This window comes from Pelophylax lessonae (assembly GCF_965119305.1).
Source record: "Pelophylax lessonae genome assembly, chromosome: 9".
Classification (NCBI taxonomy): domain Eukaryota; kingdom Metazoa; phylum Chordata; class Amphibia; order Anura; family Ranidae; genus Pelophylax; species Pelophylax lessonae.
The window spans coordinates 87,252,744-87,276,339 of record NC_138776.1 but is presented as its reverse complement, the minus strand read 5'-3'; the positions used below and the strand labels follow the sequence as shown (position 1 = coordinate 87,276,339).

Here is a 23,596-nt window from a genome sequence, read left to right as displayed (position 1 = left end):
GGCAGTATGGTTAAAGCAGTGTGTCTATTTCCACATATAACCTGGTGAGGCCAAGTGAGAGTTGTCCTCATCTACTGTAAATAGTTCAGTTGGAGTATCTCACTATTCCCTTCTCCCATCCAAGTTCCACAATTAATACAAAACCAAATACCCTGGACTGTTTATTGAGTAATGAACAAATGGGAGTAAGAATGGATGTGTGAAAAATCCCTTAGTGACTGTCTGCAAGGTAACCAGAGGGAGGCCCAGGAAGTCAACACACAGCAAGCCCTACATGGACAGTGCTACATGTGTAGAGAGCAGGTTTCAGCCAGACTAACAGCGCCTGTTAGGAGGGGCAGAATGCAGTCTAACTGTTTCTTGCCCAAGCAGGAAGATGTCCAAAGAATTTTCCAGCCCTATGCTTTCTCTCCTCATCAGAAACCTTTTCCTGCCACTAGTTCTATCTCTACCAGACTGGGTACCTGTCCCTACTCTACCCACTCACAAAATGTGCCCCAACCCTGGGAGGCAATGCCTTAAATAGGCTCTGCCTGATCAAAGATACCTGCTAGAGTCACATGGGACAGCAGCATCCAATTAGATAGTTTTCCCAGTGACCCCAGAAACCACAGAGGAACCATGTTCCTCTTGACTCCTCCAACAGCAATGCCCCTGCGGATGAGTACCACCTATAGTGGAGAAAGTAGACTGCACCTGCCTACATACTCACTATCTGAGTTTGACAGGCATGCAAGAATGGGTGTGGGCCTGTTTGCATTCAAGGCCCCTCACCCTGTCAAACTCAGATGTGCCCCCTTGTCCTCCGTGATGACCTTAAAGTGAATAACAACACCAAGTTCACTATTACTACATGTTGATCAAATCCCCCCTTAATCTCCTCTTGTCAAGAGAGAATTAATTCAGTTCCTCTAATCTTTCCTCATAGCTGAGCTCCTCCATGCCTCTTATCAGGTTTGTTGCCCTTCTCTGCACTTTCTCTAGTTCCCTGATCTCCTTTTTGAGAACTGGTGCCCAAAACTGAACTGCATATTCCAGAAAAGGTCTTACTAATGATTTGTACAGGGGCAAAATTATATCTCTCTCTCCAGTCCATGCCTCTCTTAATACAAGAAAGGACTTTGCTTGCTTTGTAAACCGCAGCTTGGCATTGCATGCTATTATTAGGCTTATAATTTACCAGACGGGGGAGGATTGGCCATGGGGGGGGCAATTGCCCCCTGGGCTGCTCTGATGCCCTGTAAAAAGGCTGTACCCCTCCTGCCACAGACATGCCTAAAGGATGACTGATGAAGAGAAGTAAAAAGTCCCTGCCGCTGACCTACTGTGTGCGGGTTGAAGCCAAGGACAGAGCGCAGCCCCCCCCCCCCCCCGACATGGATGGCGTAAACTGTGTCTAAGCAAAGGCCGGTTCCATGAACCACTGGAAACTCTCCTGCCTCAGCCAGCCCCAACCGAGATGTCCCAGCTCCCCCAATTGCCCCCTGCTGGCCAGGTCGGGAACCCGGATTTGGCCAGTGTGTAGAGAGTACCTGGAGTGGAGGTTCAGCCTGGAATGGGGGTCAGGAGGGGGCCGGGAGGAGGGAGAGTGGGAGGGGGGCGAGTCAATGCACCATGGGCTCCTGGTTTGTACTTGCCCCCTGAGTCGAAAGTTGCCAGTCGACCCCTGCTATCAGAACACCCAGATTCTTCTCCACTATGGATTCCCCTAGTTGTACTCCCCCTAGTATGTATGATGCATGCATATTCTTAGCCCCAAGTACATAACTTTACATTTATCAACATTAAAGCTTGTAGGAGTACAGGTTCTTATGTGAATAGTTGCCTGCACTAGGAAGCCAGCTGGTAAGGCAAAAAATGGTTGATGGCCATATTAACCTATTCAAGTGTCAGCTCTCAAACCAGCACTGAAAAATAAAAAATGAAATGTGGTTGTTTGCCTTGAGCAACATGTTCATTTAAGTTTACATCAGCTTTCATAAATCAAATGGATGTTTTAGTGCAGCATCAAACACCTATATTTCCCCAAACTAACAGGAAAGTCTATTTCCTCTTCAATAGCCACATAAAGGATACCCTTCATGTTATTTATAGTATGTATGCAAATCACTTTTTGTAGAAGATGTAAGCAGCAAAAATCCAATGTATAATTTAATTGCATGTACTGTATATAAATAACCCAAGCATCAGCACATTTTACTTAAATATTTAGCTTTTTATAGGTTTTTTTTTAATGATATGCTTCATTTTTCTTGCCCAGAGGTATATTCAGCCCTCAACTACAGCATGTCTCTCCTTAAAGGTACCAAATTTTGCACAGCTTAGATTTTTAATGCTATCTCCTACGCTGAAGACTGCCTTGCTTTTTTTAGATTTCTTCAGCATAATGGTAGGATGGCAGACAGGCAGGTCAGGATAATGGCACATTACTTCTGCTTGTTATTGATGTTTGATTTCTCATTATTCTTTATTACACTGCTGCAAGTGATTTTAAATGATACCAATAGAAAATTTACAGTTCAACAGGTACATTTCAATAACACAGTTAGTATGATAAATATGGCACATTTCAATGTTACATGGAAAGTCTACGTTTTTAACATTATTTTATTTCTTTATGTTTAATACTAAAACAAATAGCATTGCTTTAAAAATTCAGTTTTTTTTTTCCAGATGTGAAAAATGCCTAAATAGCAGGGAGATCACATTACATACCCTGCAGAGAGGATCAGAGAGGATTGAGACATTCCTGTCTTCTCTTCTAGCAGAGATGGGGGTATTTTCCCTGGGCTTATCTATGGAAAATGGTACATATGGCAAGCATTGGAATTGCACCCTGTAATAGGTCCACACTTCTGAAAAATGAAGACAGCATCATATTGAAAGTATTGATATACACTGATCGCCGTCACATTATGACCACTGACAGGTAAAGTGAATAACATTGATTATCTTGTTACAATGGTAATGAAAGTGGTTGGGATATACCACTTAAGCCCCGGAGGATTTGGCTGCTCAAAGACCAGGGCCTATTTTGCGATTCAGCACTGTGTGACTTTAACGCTGTACGCTGTACCCAAATGAAATTGACGTCCTTTTTTTCCCACAAACAGAACTTTCTTTTCGTGGTATTTGATCACCTGTGCGATTTTTACTTTTTGCGCTCTAAACACAAAAAGAGCGTCAATTTTAAAAAAATAACAATATTTTTCAATTTTTTTTATATGAAATTCTCCAAAAAAATGTAAAAATCTAAATTTTTTAACATTTTAGCCCAATTTGTTTTCTGCTACATATGTTTGGTGAAAAAAAACGCAATAAGCACATTTTGATTGGTTTGCGCAAAAGTTATTGCGTTTACTAACTACGGGAAAGATTTATGTCATTTTTATTGTTTTTTTTTTTACTAGTAATAGCGGCGATCTGCGATTTGTTTTGTGGGACTGCGACATTGCGGCAGACAGATCGGACCCTTGACTGACATTTTTGACACTTTTGGGGGTACCAGTGACATTACTACAGTAATCAGTGCTATAAATATGCACTGTTACTGTAAAAATGACACTGGCAGGGAAGGGGTTAACTTTATTGGTGATCAGTGGGTTAAATGTATCCCTAGGGGCGTGATTCTAACTGTTGGGGGGCGTGGCTTGTGATGTAACCACAGAGACATACGATACTACAAAGCAGGATCGTATGATCTCTGCTGTTACACCAGGGAGAATGACAGGCGGCTTTGTTTACATTAGCCGGCTGCCTGCCTCCCTCTCTGGACATCGGAGCCCCCGGTCACTCGCGTGGGGTTGTTAGTGAACGAGCGGGGGCAGGAGCTCGCCCCCTAGAGGCTCGTAGGCGAGCAACGTAGCCCTACATCGGTTTGCCTGTAGGGGGCTGACTGCCGCAGTAAATAGTCGTGCGGTGGTCGGCAAGCGGTTAAGAAGAAGGTTGTCCCTGAATTTGATATGTTTAAAGCAGAAAAATATGGACAAAGAACAGGATTTGATGGCTTTAACTAGGGCCAGATGGTTATATAAATAGACCAGAACAACTCCAAAACTGCAGGTCTCAATAGATGTTCCTGATCTGCAGTGGTCAGGACCTAATAAAGGTGGTCCAAAGAAGGAAAACCGGCAAACTGGTGACAGGATCATGGGTGGTCAAAGCGTAGCTGATGCACGTTAGTTGTAAAGGCTGCCTACATAGCCAAATCCAATAAAAGAGCTACTGTAGTTCAAATTGGTGAAAAAGTTAATTCTGGTTCCAACAGAAAGGTGTCAGAACACAAAGTGCATCGCAGTTTGTTACGTATGGGGCTGCGTAGCCACAGATCAGTCAGCGCACCCTTGCTGACCCATGCCTACAGCCAAAAGTACCTACAGTGGGAACATGAGCATCAAAACCGGACCACAGAGGCTCAGATGCGCATAATCATGTAGATCTACGTGATTAATGTGCATGTGGTTTCGGCAGTGTGCGTGCCGCTGGATCCGCGCTCCCACTGTGATTAGACACAGCGGGAGCCAGACAGCAGAAGGATCGGGCCCGATCACCGCTGGCCTCCCATGATCTTCGGCTAAAATGACAGAACTGCCGCCTGCTTATGTAAACAAAATCAGGCCAGTCTTTTGTCAGAGAGGCAGGGAAAGATCGTGTGATTCAGCTAAGCTGAATCACTGATCTCTCCCTGCCTCTGTCCAACCCATCCCCCTCCACACACACAAACTCACACAGTTAGTAAGCACAATAGGGAACACATTTAACCCCTTGATCACCCCCAGTGTTAACCCCTTCCCTGCCAGTGTTATTTACACAGTAACAGTGCATATCGTTTAGCACTGATTACTGTATTAATGTCACTGGTCCCCAAAAAATGTCAAAAATGTCAGGGGTCTAAACTGTCTGCTGCAATGTCGCAGTCCCGCTAAAAATCGCTGATCGCCGCCATTACTAATAAATAAATATATAAATAAAAAGTCCATAAATCTATCCCATAGTTTGTAAAACGCTATAACTTTTGCACAAACCAATAAATATACGCTTTTTGGGATTTTTTTTATCTACCAAAAATATGTAGCAGAATACACATTAGCCTAAACTGATGAAAAAAATTTTATTTTTTTATTTTTTTTTTATTGGGAATGTTTTATAGCAGAAAGTAAAAAATATTGTTTCTTTCAAAATTGTTGCTCTTTTTTTGTTTATAGCGCAAAATCTAAAAACCGCAGAGGTGATCAAATACCACCAAAAGAAAGCTGTATTTGTGGGCAAAAAAAGGACATCAATTGTATTTGGGTACAGCGTCGCACGTCTGCGCAATTGTCAATTAAAGCAACACAGCGCCGAATCGCAAAAAATAGCCTGGTCATTAAGTGGGGTAAAACCTTTTGGAGCTGAAGTGGTCAAGGAATGCAACAAGTTCAAGGTGTTGACCTGGCTAATCGAGCATCTGTGGGATGCACTGGAAAAACAAGCCTGATCCATGAAGGTCCCACCTCACAACTTAACCACTTTCCGCCCACCCTATAGGCGATTGACGGTGGGAAAGTGGTTGCATTATCCTGGCCGGACTACATATGACGGCGAGTAGAGCGATGATCGGTGATGCTGTGTGTCACTCTGACACACCCCATCTCCGATCTCGGTAAAGAGCCTACTGACAAAGGCTCTTTACCATGTGACCAGCTGTGTCCAATCACAGCTGGTCACATAGTACACAGGAAGAGCCGTTGATCGGCTTTCCTTAGTTCTGCGGCTCTCCTGACAGGGGGGGTCTGCACTGGTAATCAGTTGATTACCATTGATTACCAGTGCAGACCCTCGGGGGGGAGCCACTAGAACCACCAGGGATGCCCACCCATGACCCCAGGGATGCCCAACCATGACCCCAGGGATGCCCACCATGGCCACCAGGGATGGCAATCAGGGCTCAGGGAGCCCTTCAGTGCCCTCCCCTTCAGTGCTGCCCACCAGTGCCCTCCCCATCAGTGCTGCCCACCAGTGCCCATCATTGCCATTTATCAGTGCTGCCCACCAGTGCCACCTATGAGTGCCCATTAGTACCCATCAGTGCCGCTCATCAGTGCTGATCAGTGCCACCTATCAGTGCCCATCAGTGCCCCCTATCAGTGCCCGCCAGTGCCACCTATCAGTGCCCATCAGTGCCAGCTATCAGTGCCCATCAATGCCTGCCGCCTATCAGTGCCCACCAATGCTGCATATCAGTGCTACCTATCAGTGCCACATATCAGTGCCCATCAGTGCTGCATATCAGTGCCGCATATTAGTGCCACCCCATCAGTGCCACCCCATCAGTGCCTCCTCATCAGTGCAGCCTCATCAGTGCTCATCAGTGCAGGAAAAAACGTATCTATTTACAAAATTGTATAACATAAACCAAGGAGCCTGTAGGGGGCGAACGTGCGCCACCGGAGGCACGCTCCCACCCCAGCTTGTTCACGGCCATCCCCACGTGAGTGACCGGTGGCTCTGATGTCCGCCGGCCACTCGCGATCTCCCGCTGGAGAGGGAGAAAGGCAGGCGGCTGGTGTAAACAAAGCCGCCTGTCATTCTCCCTGGTGTAACAGCAGAGACTATACGATCCTGCTATGTAGGATCGTATGTCTCTGTGGTTACATCAAAAGCCACACTCCTTGACAGTTAGAAGCACGCCCCTAGGGACACACTTAACCCCTGAATCTCTAATAAAGTTAACCCCTTCCCTGCCAGTGTCATTTTTACAGTAACAGTGCATATGTATAGCACTGATTACTGTAGTAATGTCCCTGGTACCCCCAAAAGTGTCAAAAATGTTAGTCAGGGGTCCGATCTGTCCGCTGCAATGTCGCAGTCCCGCATAAAAATCGCAGATCGCCGCCATTACTAGTTGAAAAAAAAAACAATAAAAATATATAAATATTTCCCTTAATTAGTAAACGCAATAACTTTTGCGCAAACCAATCAAAATACGCTTATTGCTATTTTTTTTACCAAAAATATGTAGCAGAAAACAAATTGGCCTAAAATGTTTAAAAAATTTTAGATTTTTACATTTTTTGGGGGGAATTTCATATAAAAAAATGTGAAAAATATTGTTATTTTTTCAAAATTGTCGCTCTTTTTTTGTTTATAGCGCAAAAAGTAAAAATCGCACAGGTGATCAAATACCACCAAAAGAAAGCCGTTTGTGGGAAAAAAAGGACATCAATTTCATTTGGGTACAGCGTCGCACGACCGCGTAATTGTCCGTTAAAGTCACGCAGTGCCGAATCGCAAAATAGGCCCTGGTTTTGAGCAGCCAAATCCTGCGGGGCTTAAGTGGTTAACACCACCCAACCCCAAGTCAAAGAAAGCCCTTTGAGTTTAGATTTACCTAACGAGAATGTTCAAATAAAGAGGGGTGAATCTCCCATCAGCGTCTAACCCTACTAAACTATGCTGAAAAGTTTTGTTTTCAAGTACACTTGAAACACATTTTCTGATTTTTTTGAACTGGCCATTGAGTTTATGATATGAAACCAAAGTTTAGAGGAAAAACAAAATGGCTTCTGGTTTGCTGACTAATACCACACGTGAGTTTCATGTTCCCTTCACATTGAGTTGACATCATTGCAATAGAGGAACTTCTGCTTCCAAAGTGGATGTGTCATCCTAACAGAAACTATGACAGTAGCAGATAAAAAAAATTCTATAATTCTAGAGAAGATAGAGAATAGAAATGAAAAGCACTTTGTATAGGCAATCATCATTAATGCTGTTACTGAACAACGCGTTTTATTTGACAGTAGTTTTAGTATAACTCCAAGATGTGCAAATGCAATACACTAAACAAATTGGAGAAGTGGTATAATGAATTTAGATTATAGGGTGATGTTTGTAGAATTTCATAAAATAAACAGAATCTTGCCTACTCTTTTTGTTAAGTATTGCTACTGATGATACCATCTTGTGCTTGGGTGCCAAAAACTCGACTTCCAGAGTTCTTTTTTTTTTTTAACTGATCTGAATAGAGCTCATTACTTTCAATGGGCTTGTACACACAGGAGCACAAATATCACAAAATTAGCCGTATACACAAATATATACGTTACTAGTTAGTTTTTGTACACACGAACATGCGCATACAATTGCCCACTATAACGACTATACTCCTGTTTTGTTTTTGTTTTTTTGTAAATGCGCACGCTGTATGGACTATAATCAAGTTTTTTGTGCAGAAACATTTTTTGCCAAAAAGGTCCGGCATTCATACATCATTATCACATGCAAAGACATTAATGAAGAATATCTTTCTGAGAGTGGGACACCATCTTACTGTGTCATACAGCCGTTTTCAATATACTGATCTTTAGATAAGTTAATACTGAAATATGTAAACCTTGCTGAACAGTGGGCAATGGGGTACACAATTGTAGGGATACATATGTGATATACAGGTATATCACATATACTTGTTTAACCACTTAAGCCCCGGAAGGTTTTACCCCATTCCTGACCAGGCCCTATTTTGCGATTCGGCACTGCGTGAATTTAACAGACAATTGTCGTGCGACGCTGTACCTAATCAAATTTTAACGTCCTTTTTTTTCCCACAAACAGAGCTTTCTTTTGGTGGTATTTGATCACCCCTGCGATTTTTTGATCATGCGCTATAAACAAAAAAAGAGCGACAATTTTGCAAAAATAACAATATTTTTCACATTTTTTTATATGAAATTCCCCAAAAAAATGTAAAAATCTAATTTTTTTAACATTGTTGGCCAATTCTTTTTCTGCTACATATGTTTAGTAATAAAAATTACAATAAGTGTATTTTGATTGGTTTGAGCAAAAGTTTTTGCGTTTACTAACTAAGGGAAAGATTTTGGTAATTTTTGTTGGTTTTTTTTTAAACGAGTAATGGCGGCGATCTGCGATTTTTTTTTTGCGGGACTGCGACATTGCGGCGGACAGATCGGACCCTTGACTGACATTTTTGACACTTTTGGGGGTACCAGTGACATTACTGCAGTAATCAGTGCTATACATATGCACTGTTACTGTAAAAATGACACTGGCAGGGAAGGGGTTAACTTTATTGGGGAAGGAGGGGTTAAGTGTGTCCCTAGGGGCGTGCTTCTTACTGTGCAGGGATGTGGCTTTTTATGTAGCAGCAGAGATCTACGGTCCTACATAGCAGGACCGTATGATCTCTGCTGTTATACAGGGAAGAATGACAGGCGGCTTTGTTTACATTAGCCAAAAAAGAAATTCTGTGAATGTGATGGAAACAAGGTTGCCTCCAGAGCATTCACAGGGCAAGGGTGATCAGATATAGGCGCCAAAAAGGACACTAGTGGTGGCTGAGTAGTGGTGAAAATTAAACAATAAGTTTATTAAGGCACTTATGCCTGGTGAATGAACAAAGAACAGGACTGGACACAAATACAATTTAAAACATTAAAATCATGTACATACAATGGATTGCATCACCACAGACCTAAATACAAAAATTGTTTCAATATTGGAGTGGTTCAAATAGGGGCCAGGGATAATGTATCCAACCGGAAAATGAGGATATATATGATCTACAGGGTTGCTGATACCAGTCACAGGTATACCTGTGTAGCGGAAAAAGGATCGTTAGAAAAAACCCATAACTCAAGCCTGTAGGAAGATAAAGGGTTCCAGTTACTCAAAATCCGGTGTCAGATGGAGAATTTGAGGATAATGCTGTAAATGTGGCTATTGGGAAGATAGTCCAAAATAGATGAAATAGGCTCCAAAAGACAGTATAATCTTTTTGGGTCTTAAGTTTGTTTCTATTTGCACATCTTTATTTAGCTTAGTACTAGCACCCCTGTGCTTTCCTTTTGCACAGTGGATCTTTTGAGACCCCTAACTTCTAAACGTCATTTTTAATAATAATTGTTCACATCCTTGTCTATAGTTATACTCTACCACATCAGATAGCTCTTGTTTAATTAATTGTTGTTTTCAATGAGCAATGTATTGAGGAACTGTGGTTGTGTATGAGTAGCTAGTGAGATGTATTTTGTACTAATAACGCTAGATGGGGCTGCATGGCTTCCTTTATAAATTCCTAAACGGCATACTGACACCTGTCGGCCAGAATATGGTAATTCACCTTAATGATTTTGAGCCGATTTCACACATATGTGTTTAATCATTCATTCATTATTCACCATATAAAGGAACCCATGACCCCCCACTAATTAGCTCCGATGAAACCGACGTAGGTCGGTGAAACGCGTCAGCAAGCTTCCCAATTGGATTGTGCCACCCGGACCTCGCTCTCCTGAGTATCTAGGCGATCCCCACAACCGCGGCTCAGCTACGGCTCCCTTGATTTTGCTGCTCGCCACCACCGGATGTGACGTAGGGCCGGCCACTTCTGACCCATCCGTCACTACGCGGAAGTGAGGCTGGAGCAAGCACCGAACATTGAACGGGATCACGCCGTCTAGCAGCCGGTATTTGCCGGGACTTCGCCACCTTACACTCGGAGGTATGAACTACCTGTAACTATTGGTCTGTTCGTTGCATGGTTTTTTCCCCTCATTTACTCGGCACGGAGGACCTTCCTGCTCTCTTCCCCCACCTCCATTGGGACATGATGAGCAATCCCTGAACGGACTTAACTCCATATACAGTGCCCATGACATCTTCAAGGAGGAAATTATACCTGCACTTTGTCTGGTTCTTTTTTTCAGGGATTATACTGTCTTTTGGAGCCTATTTCATCTATTTTGGACTATCTTCCCAATAGCCACATTTACAGCATTATCCTCAAATTCTCCATCTGACACCGGATTTTGAGTAACTGGAACCCTTTATCTTCCTACAGGCTTGAGTTATGGGTTTTTTCTAACGATCCTTTTTCCGCTACACAGGTATACCTGTGACTGGTATCAGCAACCCTGTAGATCATATATATCCTCATTTTCCGGTTGGATACATTATCCCTGGCCCCTATTTGAACCACTCCAATATTGAAACAATTTTTGTATTTAGGTCTGTGGTGATGCAATCCATTGTATGTACATGATTTTAATGTTTTAAATTGTATTTGTGTCCAGTCCTGTTCTTTGTTCATTCACCAGGCATAAGTGCCTTAATAAACTTATTGTTTAATTTTCACCACTACTCAGCCACCACTAGTGTCCTTTTTGGCGCCTATATCTGATCACCCTTGCCCTGTGAATGCTCTGGAGGCAACCTTGTTTCCATCACATTCACAGAATTTCTTTTTTGTATATATTATGATGGGATCAATAGGCTCACTTGCAGACACCCTCTAGTCTGAGTAATCTCCCTGGTATTTATTCAGAGGCCTCTCTAGGAACCACGCTTCTATATTTTTTGTTTACATTAGCCGCCTGCCTTTCTCCCTCTGTAACTGACGATTGCGAGTGACCGGCAGACATCGGGTCCACCGGTCAATCGCGCTGAGGTGTCCGTGATCGAGCGGGGGCGGGAGCGTGCCTCCGGCGGCGCGCGCTCGCCCCCTATTGGCTCACAGGCTAGTGACGTACCGGTACGTCACTTTGCCTGCACAGGGCTGACCGCCGCAGTATATGTACTTGCGGCGGTCGGCAAGCGGTTAAAAAACTTTTATATCAGAAAAAAAATAAAAACACAACACTATAAAATATCTACTCAGCTGTTTCTGTAGCATCTTAGAGGTCCCATTGCATTACATCTTTGATGTGTCTCTAAACATGAAACAAAGGAGTCTGTTAATTGTAACGCTCCTGCGTTTTATGTATGATGTGGATTTACAGCTGCAGAAATATTCCACTTCAGTAGTCATGTAGAGAAACGCTGAGACACCAATCCCAACTCCCAAAGACTCATCATGTGTGGATGATCTCAATTCAGCAAGTAAATACACACACTCAATAAGAAGTTCCTGGAGTGATCTATGTATATAGTAGTATAGAGGTGATAGGCTGAAGAGACAGGTTGAGTAGAGACGATAGGTGACAGACACTTGAGAGGAATGTTCTTGAGAATGAGATAGTAACAGGTGGGATGCAGATAGGTTAGCAATCATGTATGGTAGTAGATGATAGGATAGCAGATGACATACAGGAGAGACTAACCCAGTGCAAGAGCAGATGATAGTAGGCTCAAGAGCTAGCAATCTTAGATAATGCAGATGTAATAATAGTCCTTAGTATGCAGAGCTAGATAGTGTAAGCTTTAGTATGAAGGTTATAGAGGTTTCCCCTGTGGGGTACTTATCACTAGTAGCAATGTAGCAGAGGAGAGGTTCGGCAAGAGCGGATGATCCGGTAGCGGGATACAGGGATCAGCGCAGCGTGGTTCCGACAGCGAGGTATGCTTGCAAGCATGAGAGCTTCAAGACAGGTTAGCATCAAGGCACAAAGCAGGTTGAACGAACACATGTGAGTGAGAGCTGGTGATTTAAATAGCTGTTCAGTCCGGCGCTCAGTGATGATGTCAGCACTCTTAAAGGGAAACACACCTATATGTGCTTCATCTATCTAGGTAGATGGAAAGCACCCGGAAATGATGTGATAGGAGGCACTGAGAGTGCCAGAACCTTACATTAATAAAATATGTGGTGTATGAATGTTTCAAGCATTCGCACAGCAGTCCCAAATAATCTCCGAAACTTGACTAATAAGCGTATTTCCTATGATCCGCAGCACCATCTAGGGGCCATAATGATGTATTTTCCTGAAAGAGGTATGTAGCACTACTTCCATGGGAGCTGCTGTGTGTGGGTTCCCCTGGGTTACCATAGCAACAGTAAAACATTCTGACATGTTTCCAAGTGTTTTTACCTCAGACAAGGACCAGTCCAGCTTCTTTGGTTTTTATGTTTTATTAGGAACTTGGATAGGAGAAGGGATGAGTGGGATACTCCAACTTTATACACTATGCACAATGGACTTGAATAAATGCTGGTTAACGCTGATTAATGCTGGTTAACGCTGAGTAACACTGAAATTGAGCTAGTCACAGCTAGGCCGCTGCTTCACTTTGCCCTTTGGTGTGAAAGGTTCTATTTAAGCTTCCTGAGGTAATTCTGTCCTAAGGCAAGCTATTCCTTGAGGTAGACTGTACTGCTGAACAACTTTGGGGCCCTACTTGGTGCCCCCTTTACCCCTAATCTTCAGGGCTTAATAACTTGGCACCCCCTTTACTGTAACACTCTGGGTTAGCTGGCTCTGTGATTCCCTTGACCTCTCTGAAGTTGTCCCCTAACTTAGGCAGACCCCTGGGCAGATCCTTGAGTACTCACGACACTGTTTCTCCTGAAGTCTTCTGCCCAGCAGCTCCACTGGTTAGCACACTGGATCCTCTGCAGCACAGCTCAACCCCTGGTCCCTAGGCCAACTGCCCGGACCACCTTCCTCACTTCAGCAGGAGGAGAGACAGCCTTTCACCTCCTCCTGGGACTTTGCTCCCGCCAAAACACACCCTGTCACATCCCCCCTCCAGATTTATTTCAAATCACAGGATGCATTGCAGCAATACCCACCCACTGGGACAGTCATAAACCCTGGTGTGCTATTGGCTAGGTTTCCTCCACTATCCAACAAGGTCCCTCATCAGATACAGTGGGGAGACTCCCCAGACTCAACAGGTCACACCTGTTGGAAGCATGTGACAGGCTGACTAACAAATCAGACCCTCCTGATAAGCAGACAGGGCCACTCTATGCTTTACCTAGCACCTACCTAGGAGGGTGCTACAGGTATTTCTGCAAAATACCACATTTTAGCATTGGCAATCATGGGAAATATATATACTTAGCAAAGTACAGGGATTGTTTGTGATGGCTGAGCATATGCTTGAGGCACTGCATTTTTTTAATAGGTAGATGGTCACACTCAATGCTTGTTGGGGTTTTCTAAAGATTCCTGCACTGCGCTAGGCTGAAAACAGATCCGTTGAACAATGGTAAAAACCTGTTTTCATGATCAATAAATACTGACCTTCCTGATTAATCCACTTGGAAGCTTTTTATTTGGCCAGGCAGGATTTTATTGCAGAAGAGACATGCACTGTCTCTTCTGCAATAAAATGTCTCTGCGTGCCTGTCTGCTGTCTCCTCCAACTCTGCAAACTGAGCTGTACATGTGCAGCTCAGCTTATTGTACCAGGCCGGTCTCCAAGTGCCGGAATGATGGCCTCCTGCGCATGCACAGAAGTCATACTGTCTACCACCAGCCAATGCCAGCACCGGTGCAGGCCTGTTGGACAGGTAAGCATGGAGACTTTACCTCCAGGTCCACTTGGAAACACCTCTTGTTAAGACACATTGGTTTAATTTTGGAATCTCATCCCCTTTACCTTTAAAAATGAAAGCTGCTCTCCAAGCACCTTCTCATTCCCACCCACCATTTAACCCATATCCCTCCATTTAAATTGAACTAAAAAAATAAAGGTTGGGACTTTGAATGAGAGACATGAGGAGGCTGGCAGGGAAAATGTAAACACATTTATTGGTACATACAGATATACAAACAGGGCAGATGAAAAAATAAAATCATCAAAATGGTAAAAGAGCTGGTAAGTGATCCCCAAATTCAATTGCATTACAACCAACAGGGCTAATTCCAAATAGTAATAAAGTAATTGAATGTATTCATGACATCAAATAATTAAAATTCCAAGTAGTAGAGCAGTTTGGTATATTATAAACATCGTGACCTCAACGCGTTTCGTGGGCCCAAATTGTCACTTCATCAGGAGTAGATGTATATTAAAAATCTATAAAAAATAAAGATAGGGAAATAGGCACAATGATGATAAATGCAAAAAAAATGAAAAAGGGGTAAAGAAGGGGTAAAGGGGAACAAGGCCCCAAAACTCCCAAAAACTTACATGGCAGCTCACATGGTTGAGGGCATTGAAGCTGGAGATGGCCCTGAGTGTCCCCCATGGGAGCTGAGGGCGCACAGGCAGGCGGGCAAGGTTGAACATGCCACACACATGGTGAGTGTGGGCTAAGATAAGTGGAGTGAAGAACCAAGGGTACAGCACCATATACAAATGTCTGTGAAAAAAGTATAATGTATATGTATATATAAAAAAAAAAAGAAAAGTATTATAATAGTAAGTGTATACGAGTTTGAAGTGCCATAGTACTCCTAACGGAGTGTGGTAAAAGATAGGAAAGTGGAAGTATGGCACAGAGTAACGTGTGTGGGATGAGGGAGTGTGACAAGACCGAGCAACAAAACAAGAGATGAATGGGAAACCACGTGATGGGGTGAGGGAACAGGATGAGTAAAAGCCCAAAAGGGGAGATTGGATGTGGTGTGGACAAGAGTAGACCCTGAAAAGGAGGGAGGAGAAACAAGACAAGAAACTGGCAGTGATGTCAGGGAGAAAGCAAATGAATTTAAATGGAACTAAACCCTCTTATCCTTTTTAGCCAAGGAAGCTGCCATCTTAGCCTTTCTTTGATTTGTAACTGCCACAATGGTAAATGACAGCCCACTTCCACCCTCCTCCTCCATTCCCACTAATCAGCTAAACACAATGAGGGTGGGTTATTACGTAATGATTGATGGAGGCTTCACCTCCTTGTAATTCTAAGACACAGGGTGGAGGGGAGTGACACAGCCTGTGATTGGCAGAAATACCCCCAAACCTTGTTACTGCCAAAACATAATAAAGATTTTCAAATATATATTTGTATGATGATTTGAAACAGTTTATTGATATTATTATTTTTTTATTTAATTTTTATTTTAATAATTCATTACTCATTATTTATTTTACTCTGTATTCCAAAGGCTGTTTTTTTTATTTTGAACATGTGACCAGCAGCAGAGGACTGGAAGCTCCTTCTGCTTATGTTTCCCTGCAGACAGGTTTTTTTATTAACATACTTACAGTGCCATCATTCATATACAGAAAGAGAAGAGATGATGTAAACTAAAACAGAGTGTGTTTAGTATCAATTTAACCACTTCCCACCCGCCCTATAACAGATTGACGGCGGGAATGTGGTTGTATTATCCTGACCGGACGTCATATGACGGCGGCAGGATAATACAGCCCTGGGCGCCCCCCGGTGATGCGAGGTGTCAGCCTGATACCCTGCATCTCTGATCTCGGTAAAGAGACTACTGACGTAGCTCTTTACCATGTGATCAGCCGTGTCCAATCACAGCTGGTCACATAGTAAACAGGAACAGCCGTTGATCGGCTTTCCTTAGTTCGTGCCTGACAGAAAGCGCCGATCGGCGGCTCCCCTGACAGGGGGGGGGGGGGTCGGCACTGGTAATCAGATCATTGATTACCAGTGCAGACCCTCGGGGGGGGGATGCCACTAAAACCACCAGGGATGCCCACTATGACCCCAGGGATGCCCACCTATGACCCCAGGGATGCCCACTATGGCCACCAGGGATGGCAATCAGGGCTCAGGGAGCCCCCCATTGCCCTCCCCATCAGTGCTGCCCACCAGTGCCCTCCCTATCAGTGCTGCCCACAAGTGCCCATCATTGCCATCTTTCAGTGTCGCCCACCAGTGCCCATAATTGCCCACCAGTGCCGCCTATCAGTGCCCATTAGTGCCCATCAGTGCCGTCCATCAGTGTCCACCAATGCTGCATATCTGTGCTACCTATCAGTGCCACATATCAGTGCCTATCAGTGCCTAGCAGTGCCGCCTATCAGTGCCCACCAATGCTGCATATCTGTGCTACCTATCAGTGCCACATATCAGTGCCTATCAGTGCCGCATATCAGTGCCGCCTATCAGTGCCACCCCATCAGTGCCTCCTCATCAGTGCCTGTCAGTGCAGTCTCATCAGTGCTCATCAGTGGAGAAAAAAACTTATTTATTTACAAAATTGTATAACATAAACAAAAAAACTTTTTTTTTTTTTTCAAACTTTTCGGTCTTTTTTTATTTGTTTAGCAAAAAGGAAAAAACCCAGAGGTGATCAAATACCACCAAAAGAAAGCTCTATTTGTGGGGGGAAAATGACATAAATTTGGTGTAGGTACAGTGTTGCATGACCGCGCAATTGTCATTCAAAATGCAACAGCGCTAAAAGGGGAAAATTGGCCAGGGGCAGGAAGGGAGGAAAGTGCCCTGTATTAAAGTGGTTAAATCCAAAAGCAAACATTTACTATATTGTAGCTTACCAACTCTTAGATGTGATGGGTGCATTCATTTCTGTTTAAAGAGGAAGTAAAGCCTAAAGAATAATTTGTACCTATAGGTAAGCCTATAATAAGGGTGGAAGTGGGCTGTTATTTACCATTGTGTTGATGCACAAGGTCGGTGCGCCCTTCTCTTGTTGTTTTTTTGTAGTTCCTTTTGGATACCCTTGGTCCTGAGGGGGGCAGCAAGACCACTTCATTTGTGTCATAAAACTGCCTAGAAGATTCACCTTCCCGCATACCACTCGAGCGCAGGAGAGATATTGTTGTTTTTTGGAAATAAGATTCTACTCCCCCTAGTATGTATGATGCATGCATATTCTTAGCCCCCACGTGTATAACTTTACATTTATCAACATTAAACCTCATTTGCCCCATAGTTGCCCAATGAAAGTGCATTGAGGTCAGCTTGTAACTGATAACCTTAGACAATTCAGAGTAAGAGTCATTACCCACTACTCTCTGAATTCTATCTTTTAGCAAATTTTCTATCCATTTACAAACTGATCTTTCCAAGCTAGTAGACTTTTTGGGGGGAAGTGCGTGGCATGGTGTCTTTGGCGGGAGCAGAGTCCCAGGAAGGAGAGTGCAGCTGTCTCTCCTCCTGTCTGAAGAAGGTGGATGTCTCAGGGTGTCGCCTGAGTGTCCAGAGAGTGCTGAATTGAGCTGAGGGGATCCGGTGTGCTGAGAGCCTGCTGAGAGAGAGGGCTCCAGTCCCAGGAAAGCCTTCACAGTGAGTTGTGAGTACTGACGATTGCCCCTGGGGGTCTGCCTGAAGTTAGAGGGGACCTCTCCGGAAGAGGTTCTGGGATCCAGTGCCAGCTAGCTGTAAAGGGGGTACCTAGGTTGAGGACCCTGAAGCTACAGAGGGGGTACCTAGTCAGGGGACCCTGAAGAGTTCAAGGTTAAAGGGGGCACCTGCAGTCTTGGCCCTGAATTGCACAGAGCGTGCCAATTAAAGTGACAGCTATACAGAGTTCTACAATATACTACCTCAAGCTGTGCCAGGTGGGGGAAAGTATTCAGTGACTTTCATAGTACAACAGTGTCAGGAGTTCTACAGTTCTCAGTCTTGGATCTTCTGGACTATAAGTCGAGCATTCAGCACTTTTTCTGTTCTACAGAGTGTTCTCAGTGTCAGTGAGCGTTGGCTGGTGCCGGCTGGCATCACAGAAGCGCCAACGGGCATTTCAGGAGTAAAAGTCACAATAGTAATTAGTTTAAGCCTCAAGGAGTATCCCACTCATTTCCTTCTCCCATCCCCTAATTCCGATAGAAAACCACAAACAAAGATGCCGGAGTTGTTGCTGCTTCAGTTGTCACACCCAGGGTCACAGCTCACATGGGCTGGAGAGATTACCGGTACTAATGGCAGACCCACATCAGGCCATAGGCCTGGAAACCTTGCTACACTTGTTTGACAACTTCTGTCTTTCATGAATCCATGCTGTCTGTTGCTTAAAATATTTTTGCCAGCAAGAACTCATCTATGTGGTCTTTTATTAAAGCGGAGTTCAGGCCTCGGGGGTGAAATTTAGCTAAAAATACCCCCGGGACAGTCAGGGCTAGTACATTCCACAATGGATAGCCTCTGTACTGTCCTGGGTCGCACTTACCTTGAAAATTTCTTCTCCAGCGCTGCCATCTCAGGTGTGGGCAGCTGAAGCCAGCGCGTCCTCTTCTGCATCCTCTTCCATGTCCTCTTCTCCCAGAATGCACCTGCACCGGCCCCGCTCGTCACTTCCGGTGCGGGCGCGTCATCCCTCCACAGCTTCTGGCCATGCCCAGAAGCTGTTTAGCAAGGAATGAGGCGCCCGCACCGGAAGTGACGAGTGGGGCCGGTTGCAGGCGCATTGATTCCTGGGAGCTATGACGTTCAGCTCCCAGGAATCAATGCAAGGAGGAAGTGACGGCGCGGGCCGCGGCCGCAGAGGGAGGAAGTGGAAGAAAGGTGAGTATATTTTCTTCAATAACAAGGTAAGTAAACAAAAAATCGTAACTATCCATTTGTTTTTTAGGTGACCTAAAGCAAGCGGATGGCCCAAAATCGATTATGTTGATTTTGAGGCCGGAACTCAGCTTTAAACTCTCTAGTATCTTCCCAACTATAGAAGTTAAACTAACAGGTCTATAGTTACTTTGCAAAGACTTTGATCCCATTTTAAATATAGGATCAAAGTCTCATCATGTAGGTCTTTTTCTGTCTACAATTTACTTTCTATTTTCAGTCTATCAACATACCCTTTTTTTCTAGTACTCCCTAGTGCCTGGAGCTCTCCTGCACATAGCATACTCAGTATCAATCAATGGAGAATGACAAGATAGATGATCCCACTCTAGTGTCCTATTTTTCACACGCATGTCAGCAGCAGCCCTGGTGATGAAGGGGTTAAGCCAAGTTCCACGCAGCTACTGTAGACTGAAAGGGACACTTCCTCTCTGACAATTTGTAAATCTCTTAAGACAGGCTCAGCATATGTTGTATTGCAAAGAAAGTCCCCACGATGGCATGTAAACTCCCACTCCGGGAAGACTTTGAAAGCTGGACAACTTATCAAGTTTCTGAACTTTTAAAGCAGGTAAGAAGGGTGCTGTGTGCTCATTGAGGTATATTACTATTATATGGGAGAAACTGCGCAAAAAGTATTTAAAAAAGTTATAGATGTCACACTGACACTTTATATAGCATAACTAATATTTTGTTTAAAGGACTAGTCCACCTTAAAGTGAAATTCTGGTTCTGGTAGGTGCTGGTGCCTCAGACCACCCAACAATTTCTTACATCTCTCCAGAACTCTGTTGGTGAGATCTCTTTCTTGAGTTTTTTAGGTCTGCATATTGGCTCTACCAATTACGAGAGGTTCCCACGCTTCCTGTTGGATTTTGTATTTCATTTATTTTTATGGAGGATGCAACAGATAAAGCTGGAACAAGCAAAGGTGGGCGGGAACACCCAAAACTGAGAGGGACAGGAAAAGACTCTGGAGTCATAGCAGGCAGATTTCACTGCTGGGTTATTCAAGACGTTTAAAAAGCTGACTCAGCCCACCAGGCTCCACTTATAACTGAAATAACACTTTTGGGTGGAGTGGTAAATGTAAAGCTATTTGCAAAAAAAAAAAAAAACAAAACAGAACACACCATTTGGGGAAAAACGTTGATTGAGAAAAAAAATTGATTTTTGGTTTTATAATTCTAAGGTACAGGGCTTTTTTTCAGCGGAAGCGCAGTTGTGGCACCTCCTGCACTGAATGTATATTATGGCAAGGGATGCTGGGATGGGCTTGAGGGTCTATTGATGCTGGTTCCTGGAAGCTCTATTGTTGCTGGGGGAGAACTATTGTTGCTGGGGAGTAGAGATGGGCTCCGGCGCGTTCGAGTTCCCACATGCCCAATACCCCCAGGAAGCCAGCACTGCACTCCGCTAATCACAGGCAGTTAGACATTTCTTGATCTGGGCAGCTGCGGATTGGGAAATGTCTCCATGCCTGTGATTAGTGGACTGCAGTGTCGGTTTCCTGGCGGGATCGGGCATGTGGGAACTCGAACACACCCAAGCCCATCTCTACTGGGGAGGTCTATTGCTGTTGGTGGAAAGATCTATTGTTTCTGGGGGGTCAATTGTTGATGGAAGAGATCTACAGTTGAGAGGGTTGCTTGTTACTAGAGAGTTTATTAATGCTGGGTACTGGGAGATCTATTGTTGCTTTGGGTATTTTGTGGGGTGATCTATTGTTTCTTGGGAGATCTAATGTTGCTGGAGAGATCTGTTGTTGCTGGGGAGATATATTGTGGCTCAGGGGGTCTATTGTGACTCAGGGGGTCCAATGTTGCTGGGGGGTCTATTGTGGTTCAGTAGGTCTATTTTGGTTCAGTGGGTCTATTGTGGCTGGCTGCAGGAGCCCTTTTTTACTGCCTTTAATTATAAAATTCTATACAAGATACTTGGCACCAAAAAATTATACTTGGTTCTATATTCTCTAGGTAGGCGATGGAACCAAGGGATGGTGCTTAGAGGTTGGTAGGGGGTGACTCACAAAGGGGTGTACCTGCACCTATTCTCTGAGGAAAAAAATCCCTGCTAAGGTATCAAAAATTACAGGCATACAATTGGCGTATGTTTTAAAAGGATTCTAAATTGGAATTAGGTTGTTTATGGGAACTATGATGGCCATACATGCTTAAATAAATGACAGAATTTTTTTTTCTGATTGATAATCGATCTATAGCCAACAACCCATTTGATCAATATTCCACACTCAGGGAGGAGGATTTCGATCAATAGATAAGATATGATCATTTTAGGGGGGGGGGGTGTTCCCGCTGTGTTCCTCAGTGTGAGTGCCACATCCCAAGTAAATTTGGAGCAATTGTATAATCCCCTAGGGGTGGGACTTTATAGGCAACTCAAAATTAAGAAGAAAATCTTAGTTCATAAATTTTATTAATATACAAAAAAAGGAACATACAAAAAATGCGATGAATACAATGTAAAATTGGCAAAACTGATAGATAAAATATGCAAATGAACTCAACCATCTACTCCAGATTTTATCCAACGTTTCGAGGTAATAAACCTCTTCCTCAGGGATTGTGCTGGAGGTTGTTAATTCTGTAGATATTGAGAAGAGCATATATGTCACATAAGACATCGAAAGATGCAACTTTTTAAACATGTTCTTATCATGCAGGTAAAGCCATAAATTTGTTGTATATAGAAATAAAATACACTTACATGATTGATTAGCATATGAACATATACAGTAGTTTTGCCGCTTTAAAAACAAGGAGTTTGTAGAACACCCACAGAGAGCTGTAGATTTTGCAAGTAAGATCTATGGAGGTATAGATCGATATAATGCGGGAGAGGATGGAACAGGTGGATTGTGCGCCCCAGATACAGATGTCACAACTGGAGTCCAAGTGTGCTTAGCCGGTCGGGCAGAGGCCAATCACATATGGCTGCGAAAAAATATGTATAGTAGATGTAAATTAGTACTCAACTATTCTGTTTACATGTCAAACAAATATGACAGGACAGATGGATATGTAGGGAGCAGGATCCAGTGCGTGTGTTGAAGTTACTTGTTGGTTAGGTTGAAACAATATCGCAAATTATTTTAAGGCACTCAAAAAATGAGGGAAAACAAGGGCACCAAAAAGAAATCTCCAAAGGTTATCCATAGCTAAGTTCATCAGGATACATTAGCTTTGTTGACCAATAGCAAAATGTTTGACATGCATTGAATCCCACCTGAACTCCAGATACTAAGCAGATATGTGGTGGTCAGTGGACTCCTACCAATAAAAAGGGTATAGAAAGTAAGAGGGGTATAGTCATATAATTAAACTCCAAAACAGACCTTGGAAATTATGTCTGACAGCAACCTTCTCCCAGCGGTGGATGTCTCAAATGGCCAACGCTGGGAGTTGCATTTAAAGGGGAGTAGTGTGACAGGTGAGAGCAATCAGTATGATTGCTCTCCACCCACCGCCAGCTATGGGCTCCCTGGGCAGCGCTCGCCAGACCCGCCCCCCGCACCCCCCGATGCGCACAGGTGCGTCATCGCGAGGGGCGGGAGCGTGGTCAGCAGGGCACTGCCCACCGGCACGGGAAATGACGTCGCCGTTGCGTGATGACGCAAGCGGCGGCGTCCGCCGGAAGTAAGATGGACACCAGGTTGGTGTCAGCAAGATATTACTAACCTCCGGGTTAGTAATAGTGCTCTCACCTGTCACACTACTCCCCTTTAAGTTGCATCTTTCGATGTCTTATGTGACATATATGCTCTTCTCAATATCTACAGAATTAACAACCTCCAGCACAATCCCTGAGGAAGAGGTTTATTACCTCGAAACGTTGGATAAAATCTGGAGTAGATGGTTGAGTTCATTTGCATATTTTATCTATCAGTTTTGCCAATTTTACATTGTATTCATCGCATTTTTTGTATGTTCCTTTTTTTGTATATTAATAAAATTTATGAACTAAGATTTTCTTCTTAATTTTGAGTTGCCTATAAAGTCCCACCCCTAGGGGATTATACAATTACTCCTAAGATATGATCATAATACTCTAAAGTACTGGGTTTGTTTTTTCTTCATTCCTGACAGTTAAAGAGGAAGTAAATTCTTATATTTAACTTGTACCTACAGATAAGCCTATTATAAGTGTAGCAGAATTCCCAGCCATTGTGCTGGATGTGGGTCTGCCAGGGTTACCGCTAGTAACAACAGCACATTTAAGCATGTTCTCCAAGTGTGAGCACTGATACAAGAAACAGTCCAGCATCTTTGGTTTTTGTATTTATTTTTGGAACTTGGGGGGGAGAAGGGAATGAGTGGGATACTCCTCTGGCTCGACTATACACAATAGAATGGGACTCTGAGAAAAATGCCTCTTGACGCTGACTTAACGCTGGCTGAATGCCAGTCAATG

General features: G+C 43.6%; 1 protein-coding gene across 4 annotated transcripts in view; it reads left to right on the top strand.

The window, feature by feature from the left end:
* Window positions 1–19,482: 19,482 nt before the first annotated feature.
* Window positions 19,483–23,596, top strand: part of BLNK (B cell linker) — a 359,493-nt gene continuing 355,379 nt past the window's right edge. For 2 of the 4 annotated variants that reach the window (XM_082267606.1, XM_082267607.1), the window contains exon 1: window positions 19,485–19,736. In XM_082267606.1, the coding sequence (XP_082123732.1) occupies window positions 19,662–19,736 (75 nt within the window). In that variant the 5' untranslated portion in view covers window positions 19,485–19,661. Of the gene's footprint in view, window positions 19,737–23,596 lie in introns of all 4 variants that reach the window. The other 2 variants (XM_082267605.1, XM_082267610.1) reach the window with 2 other exon arrangements.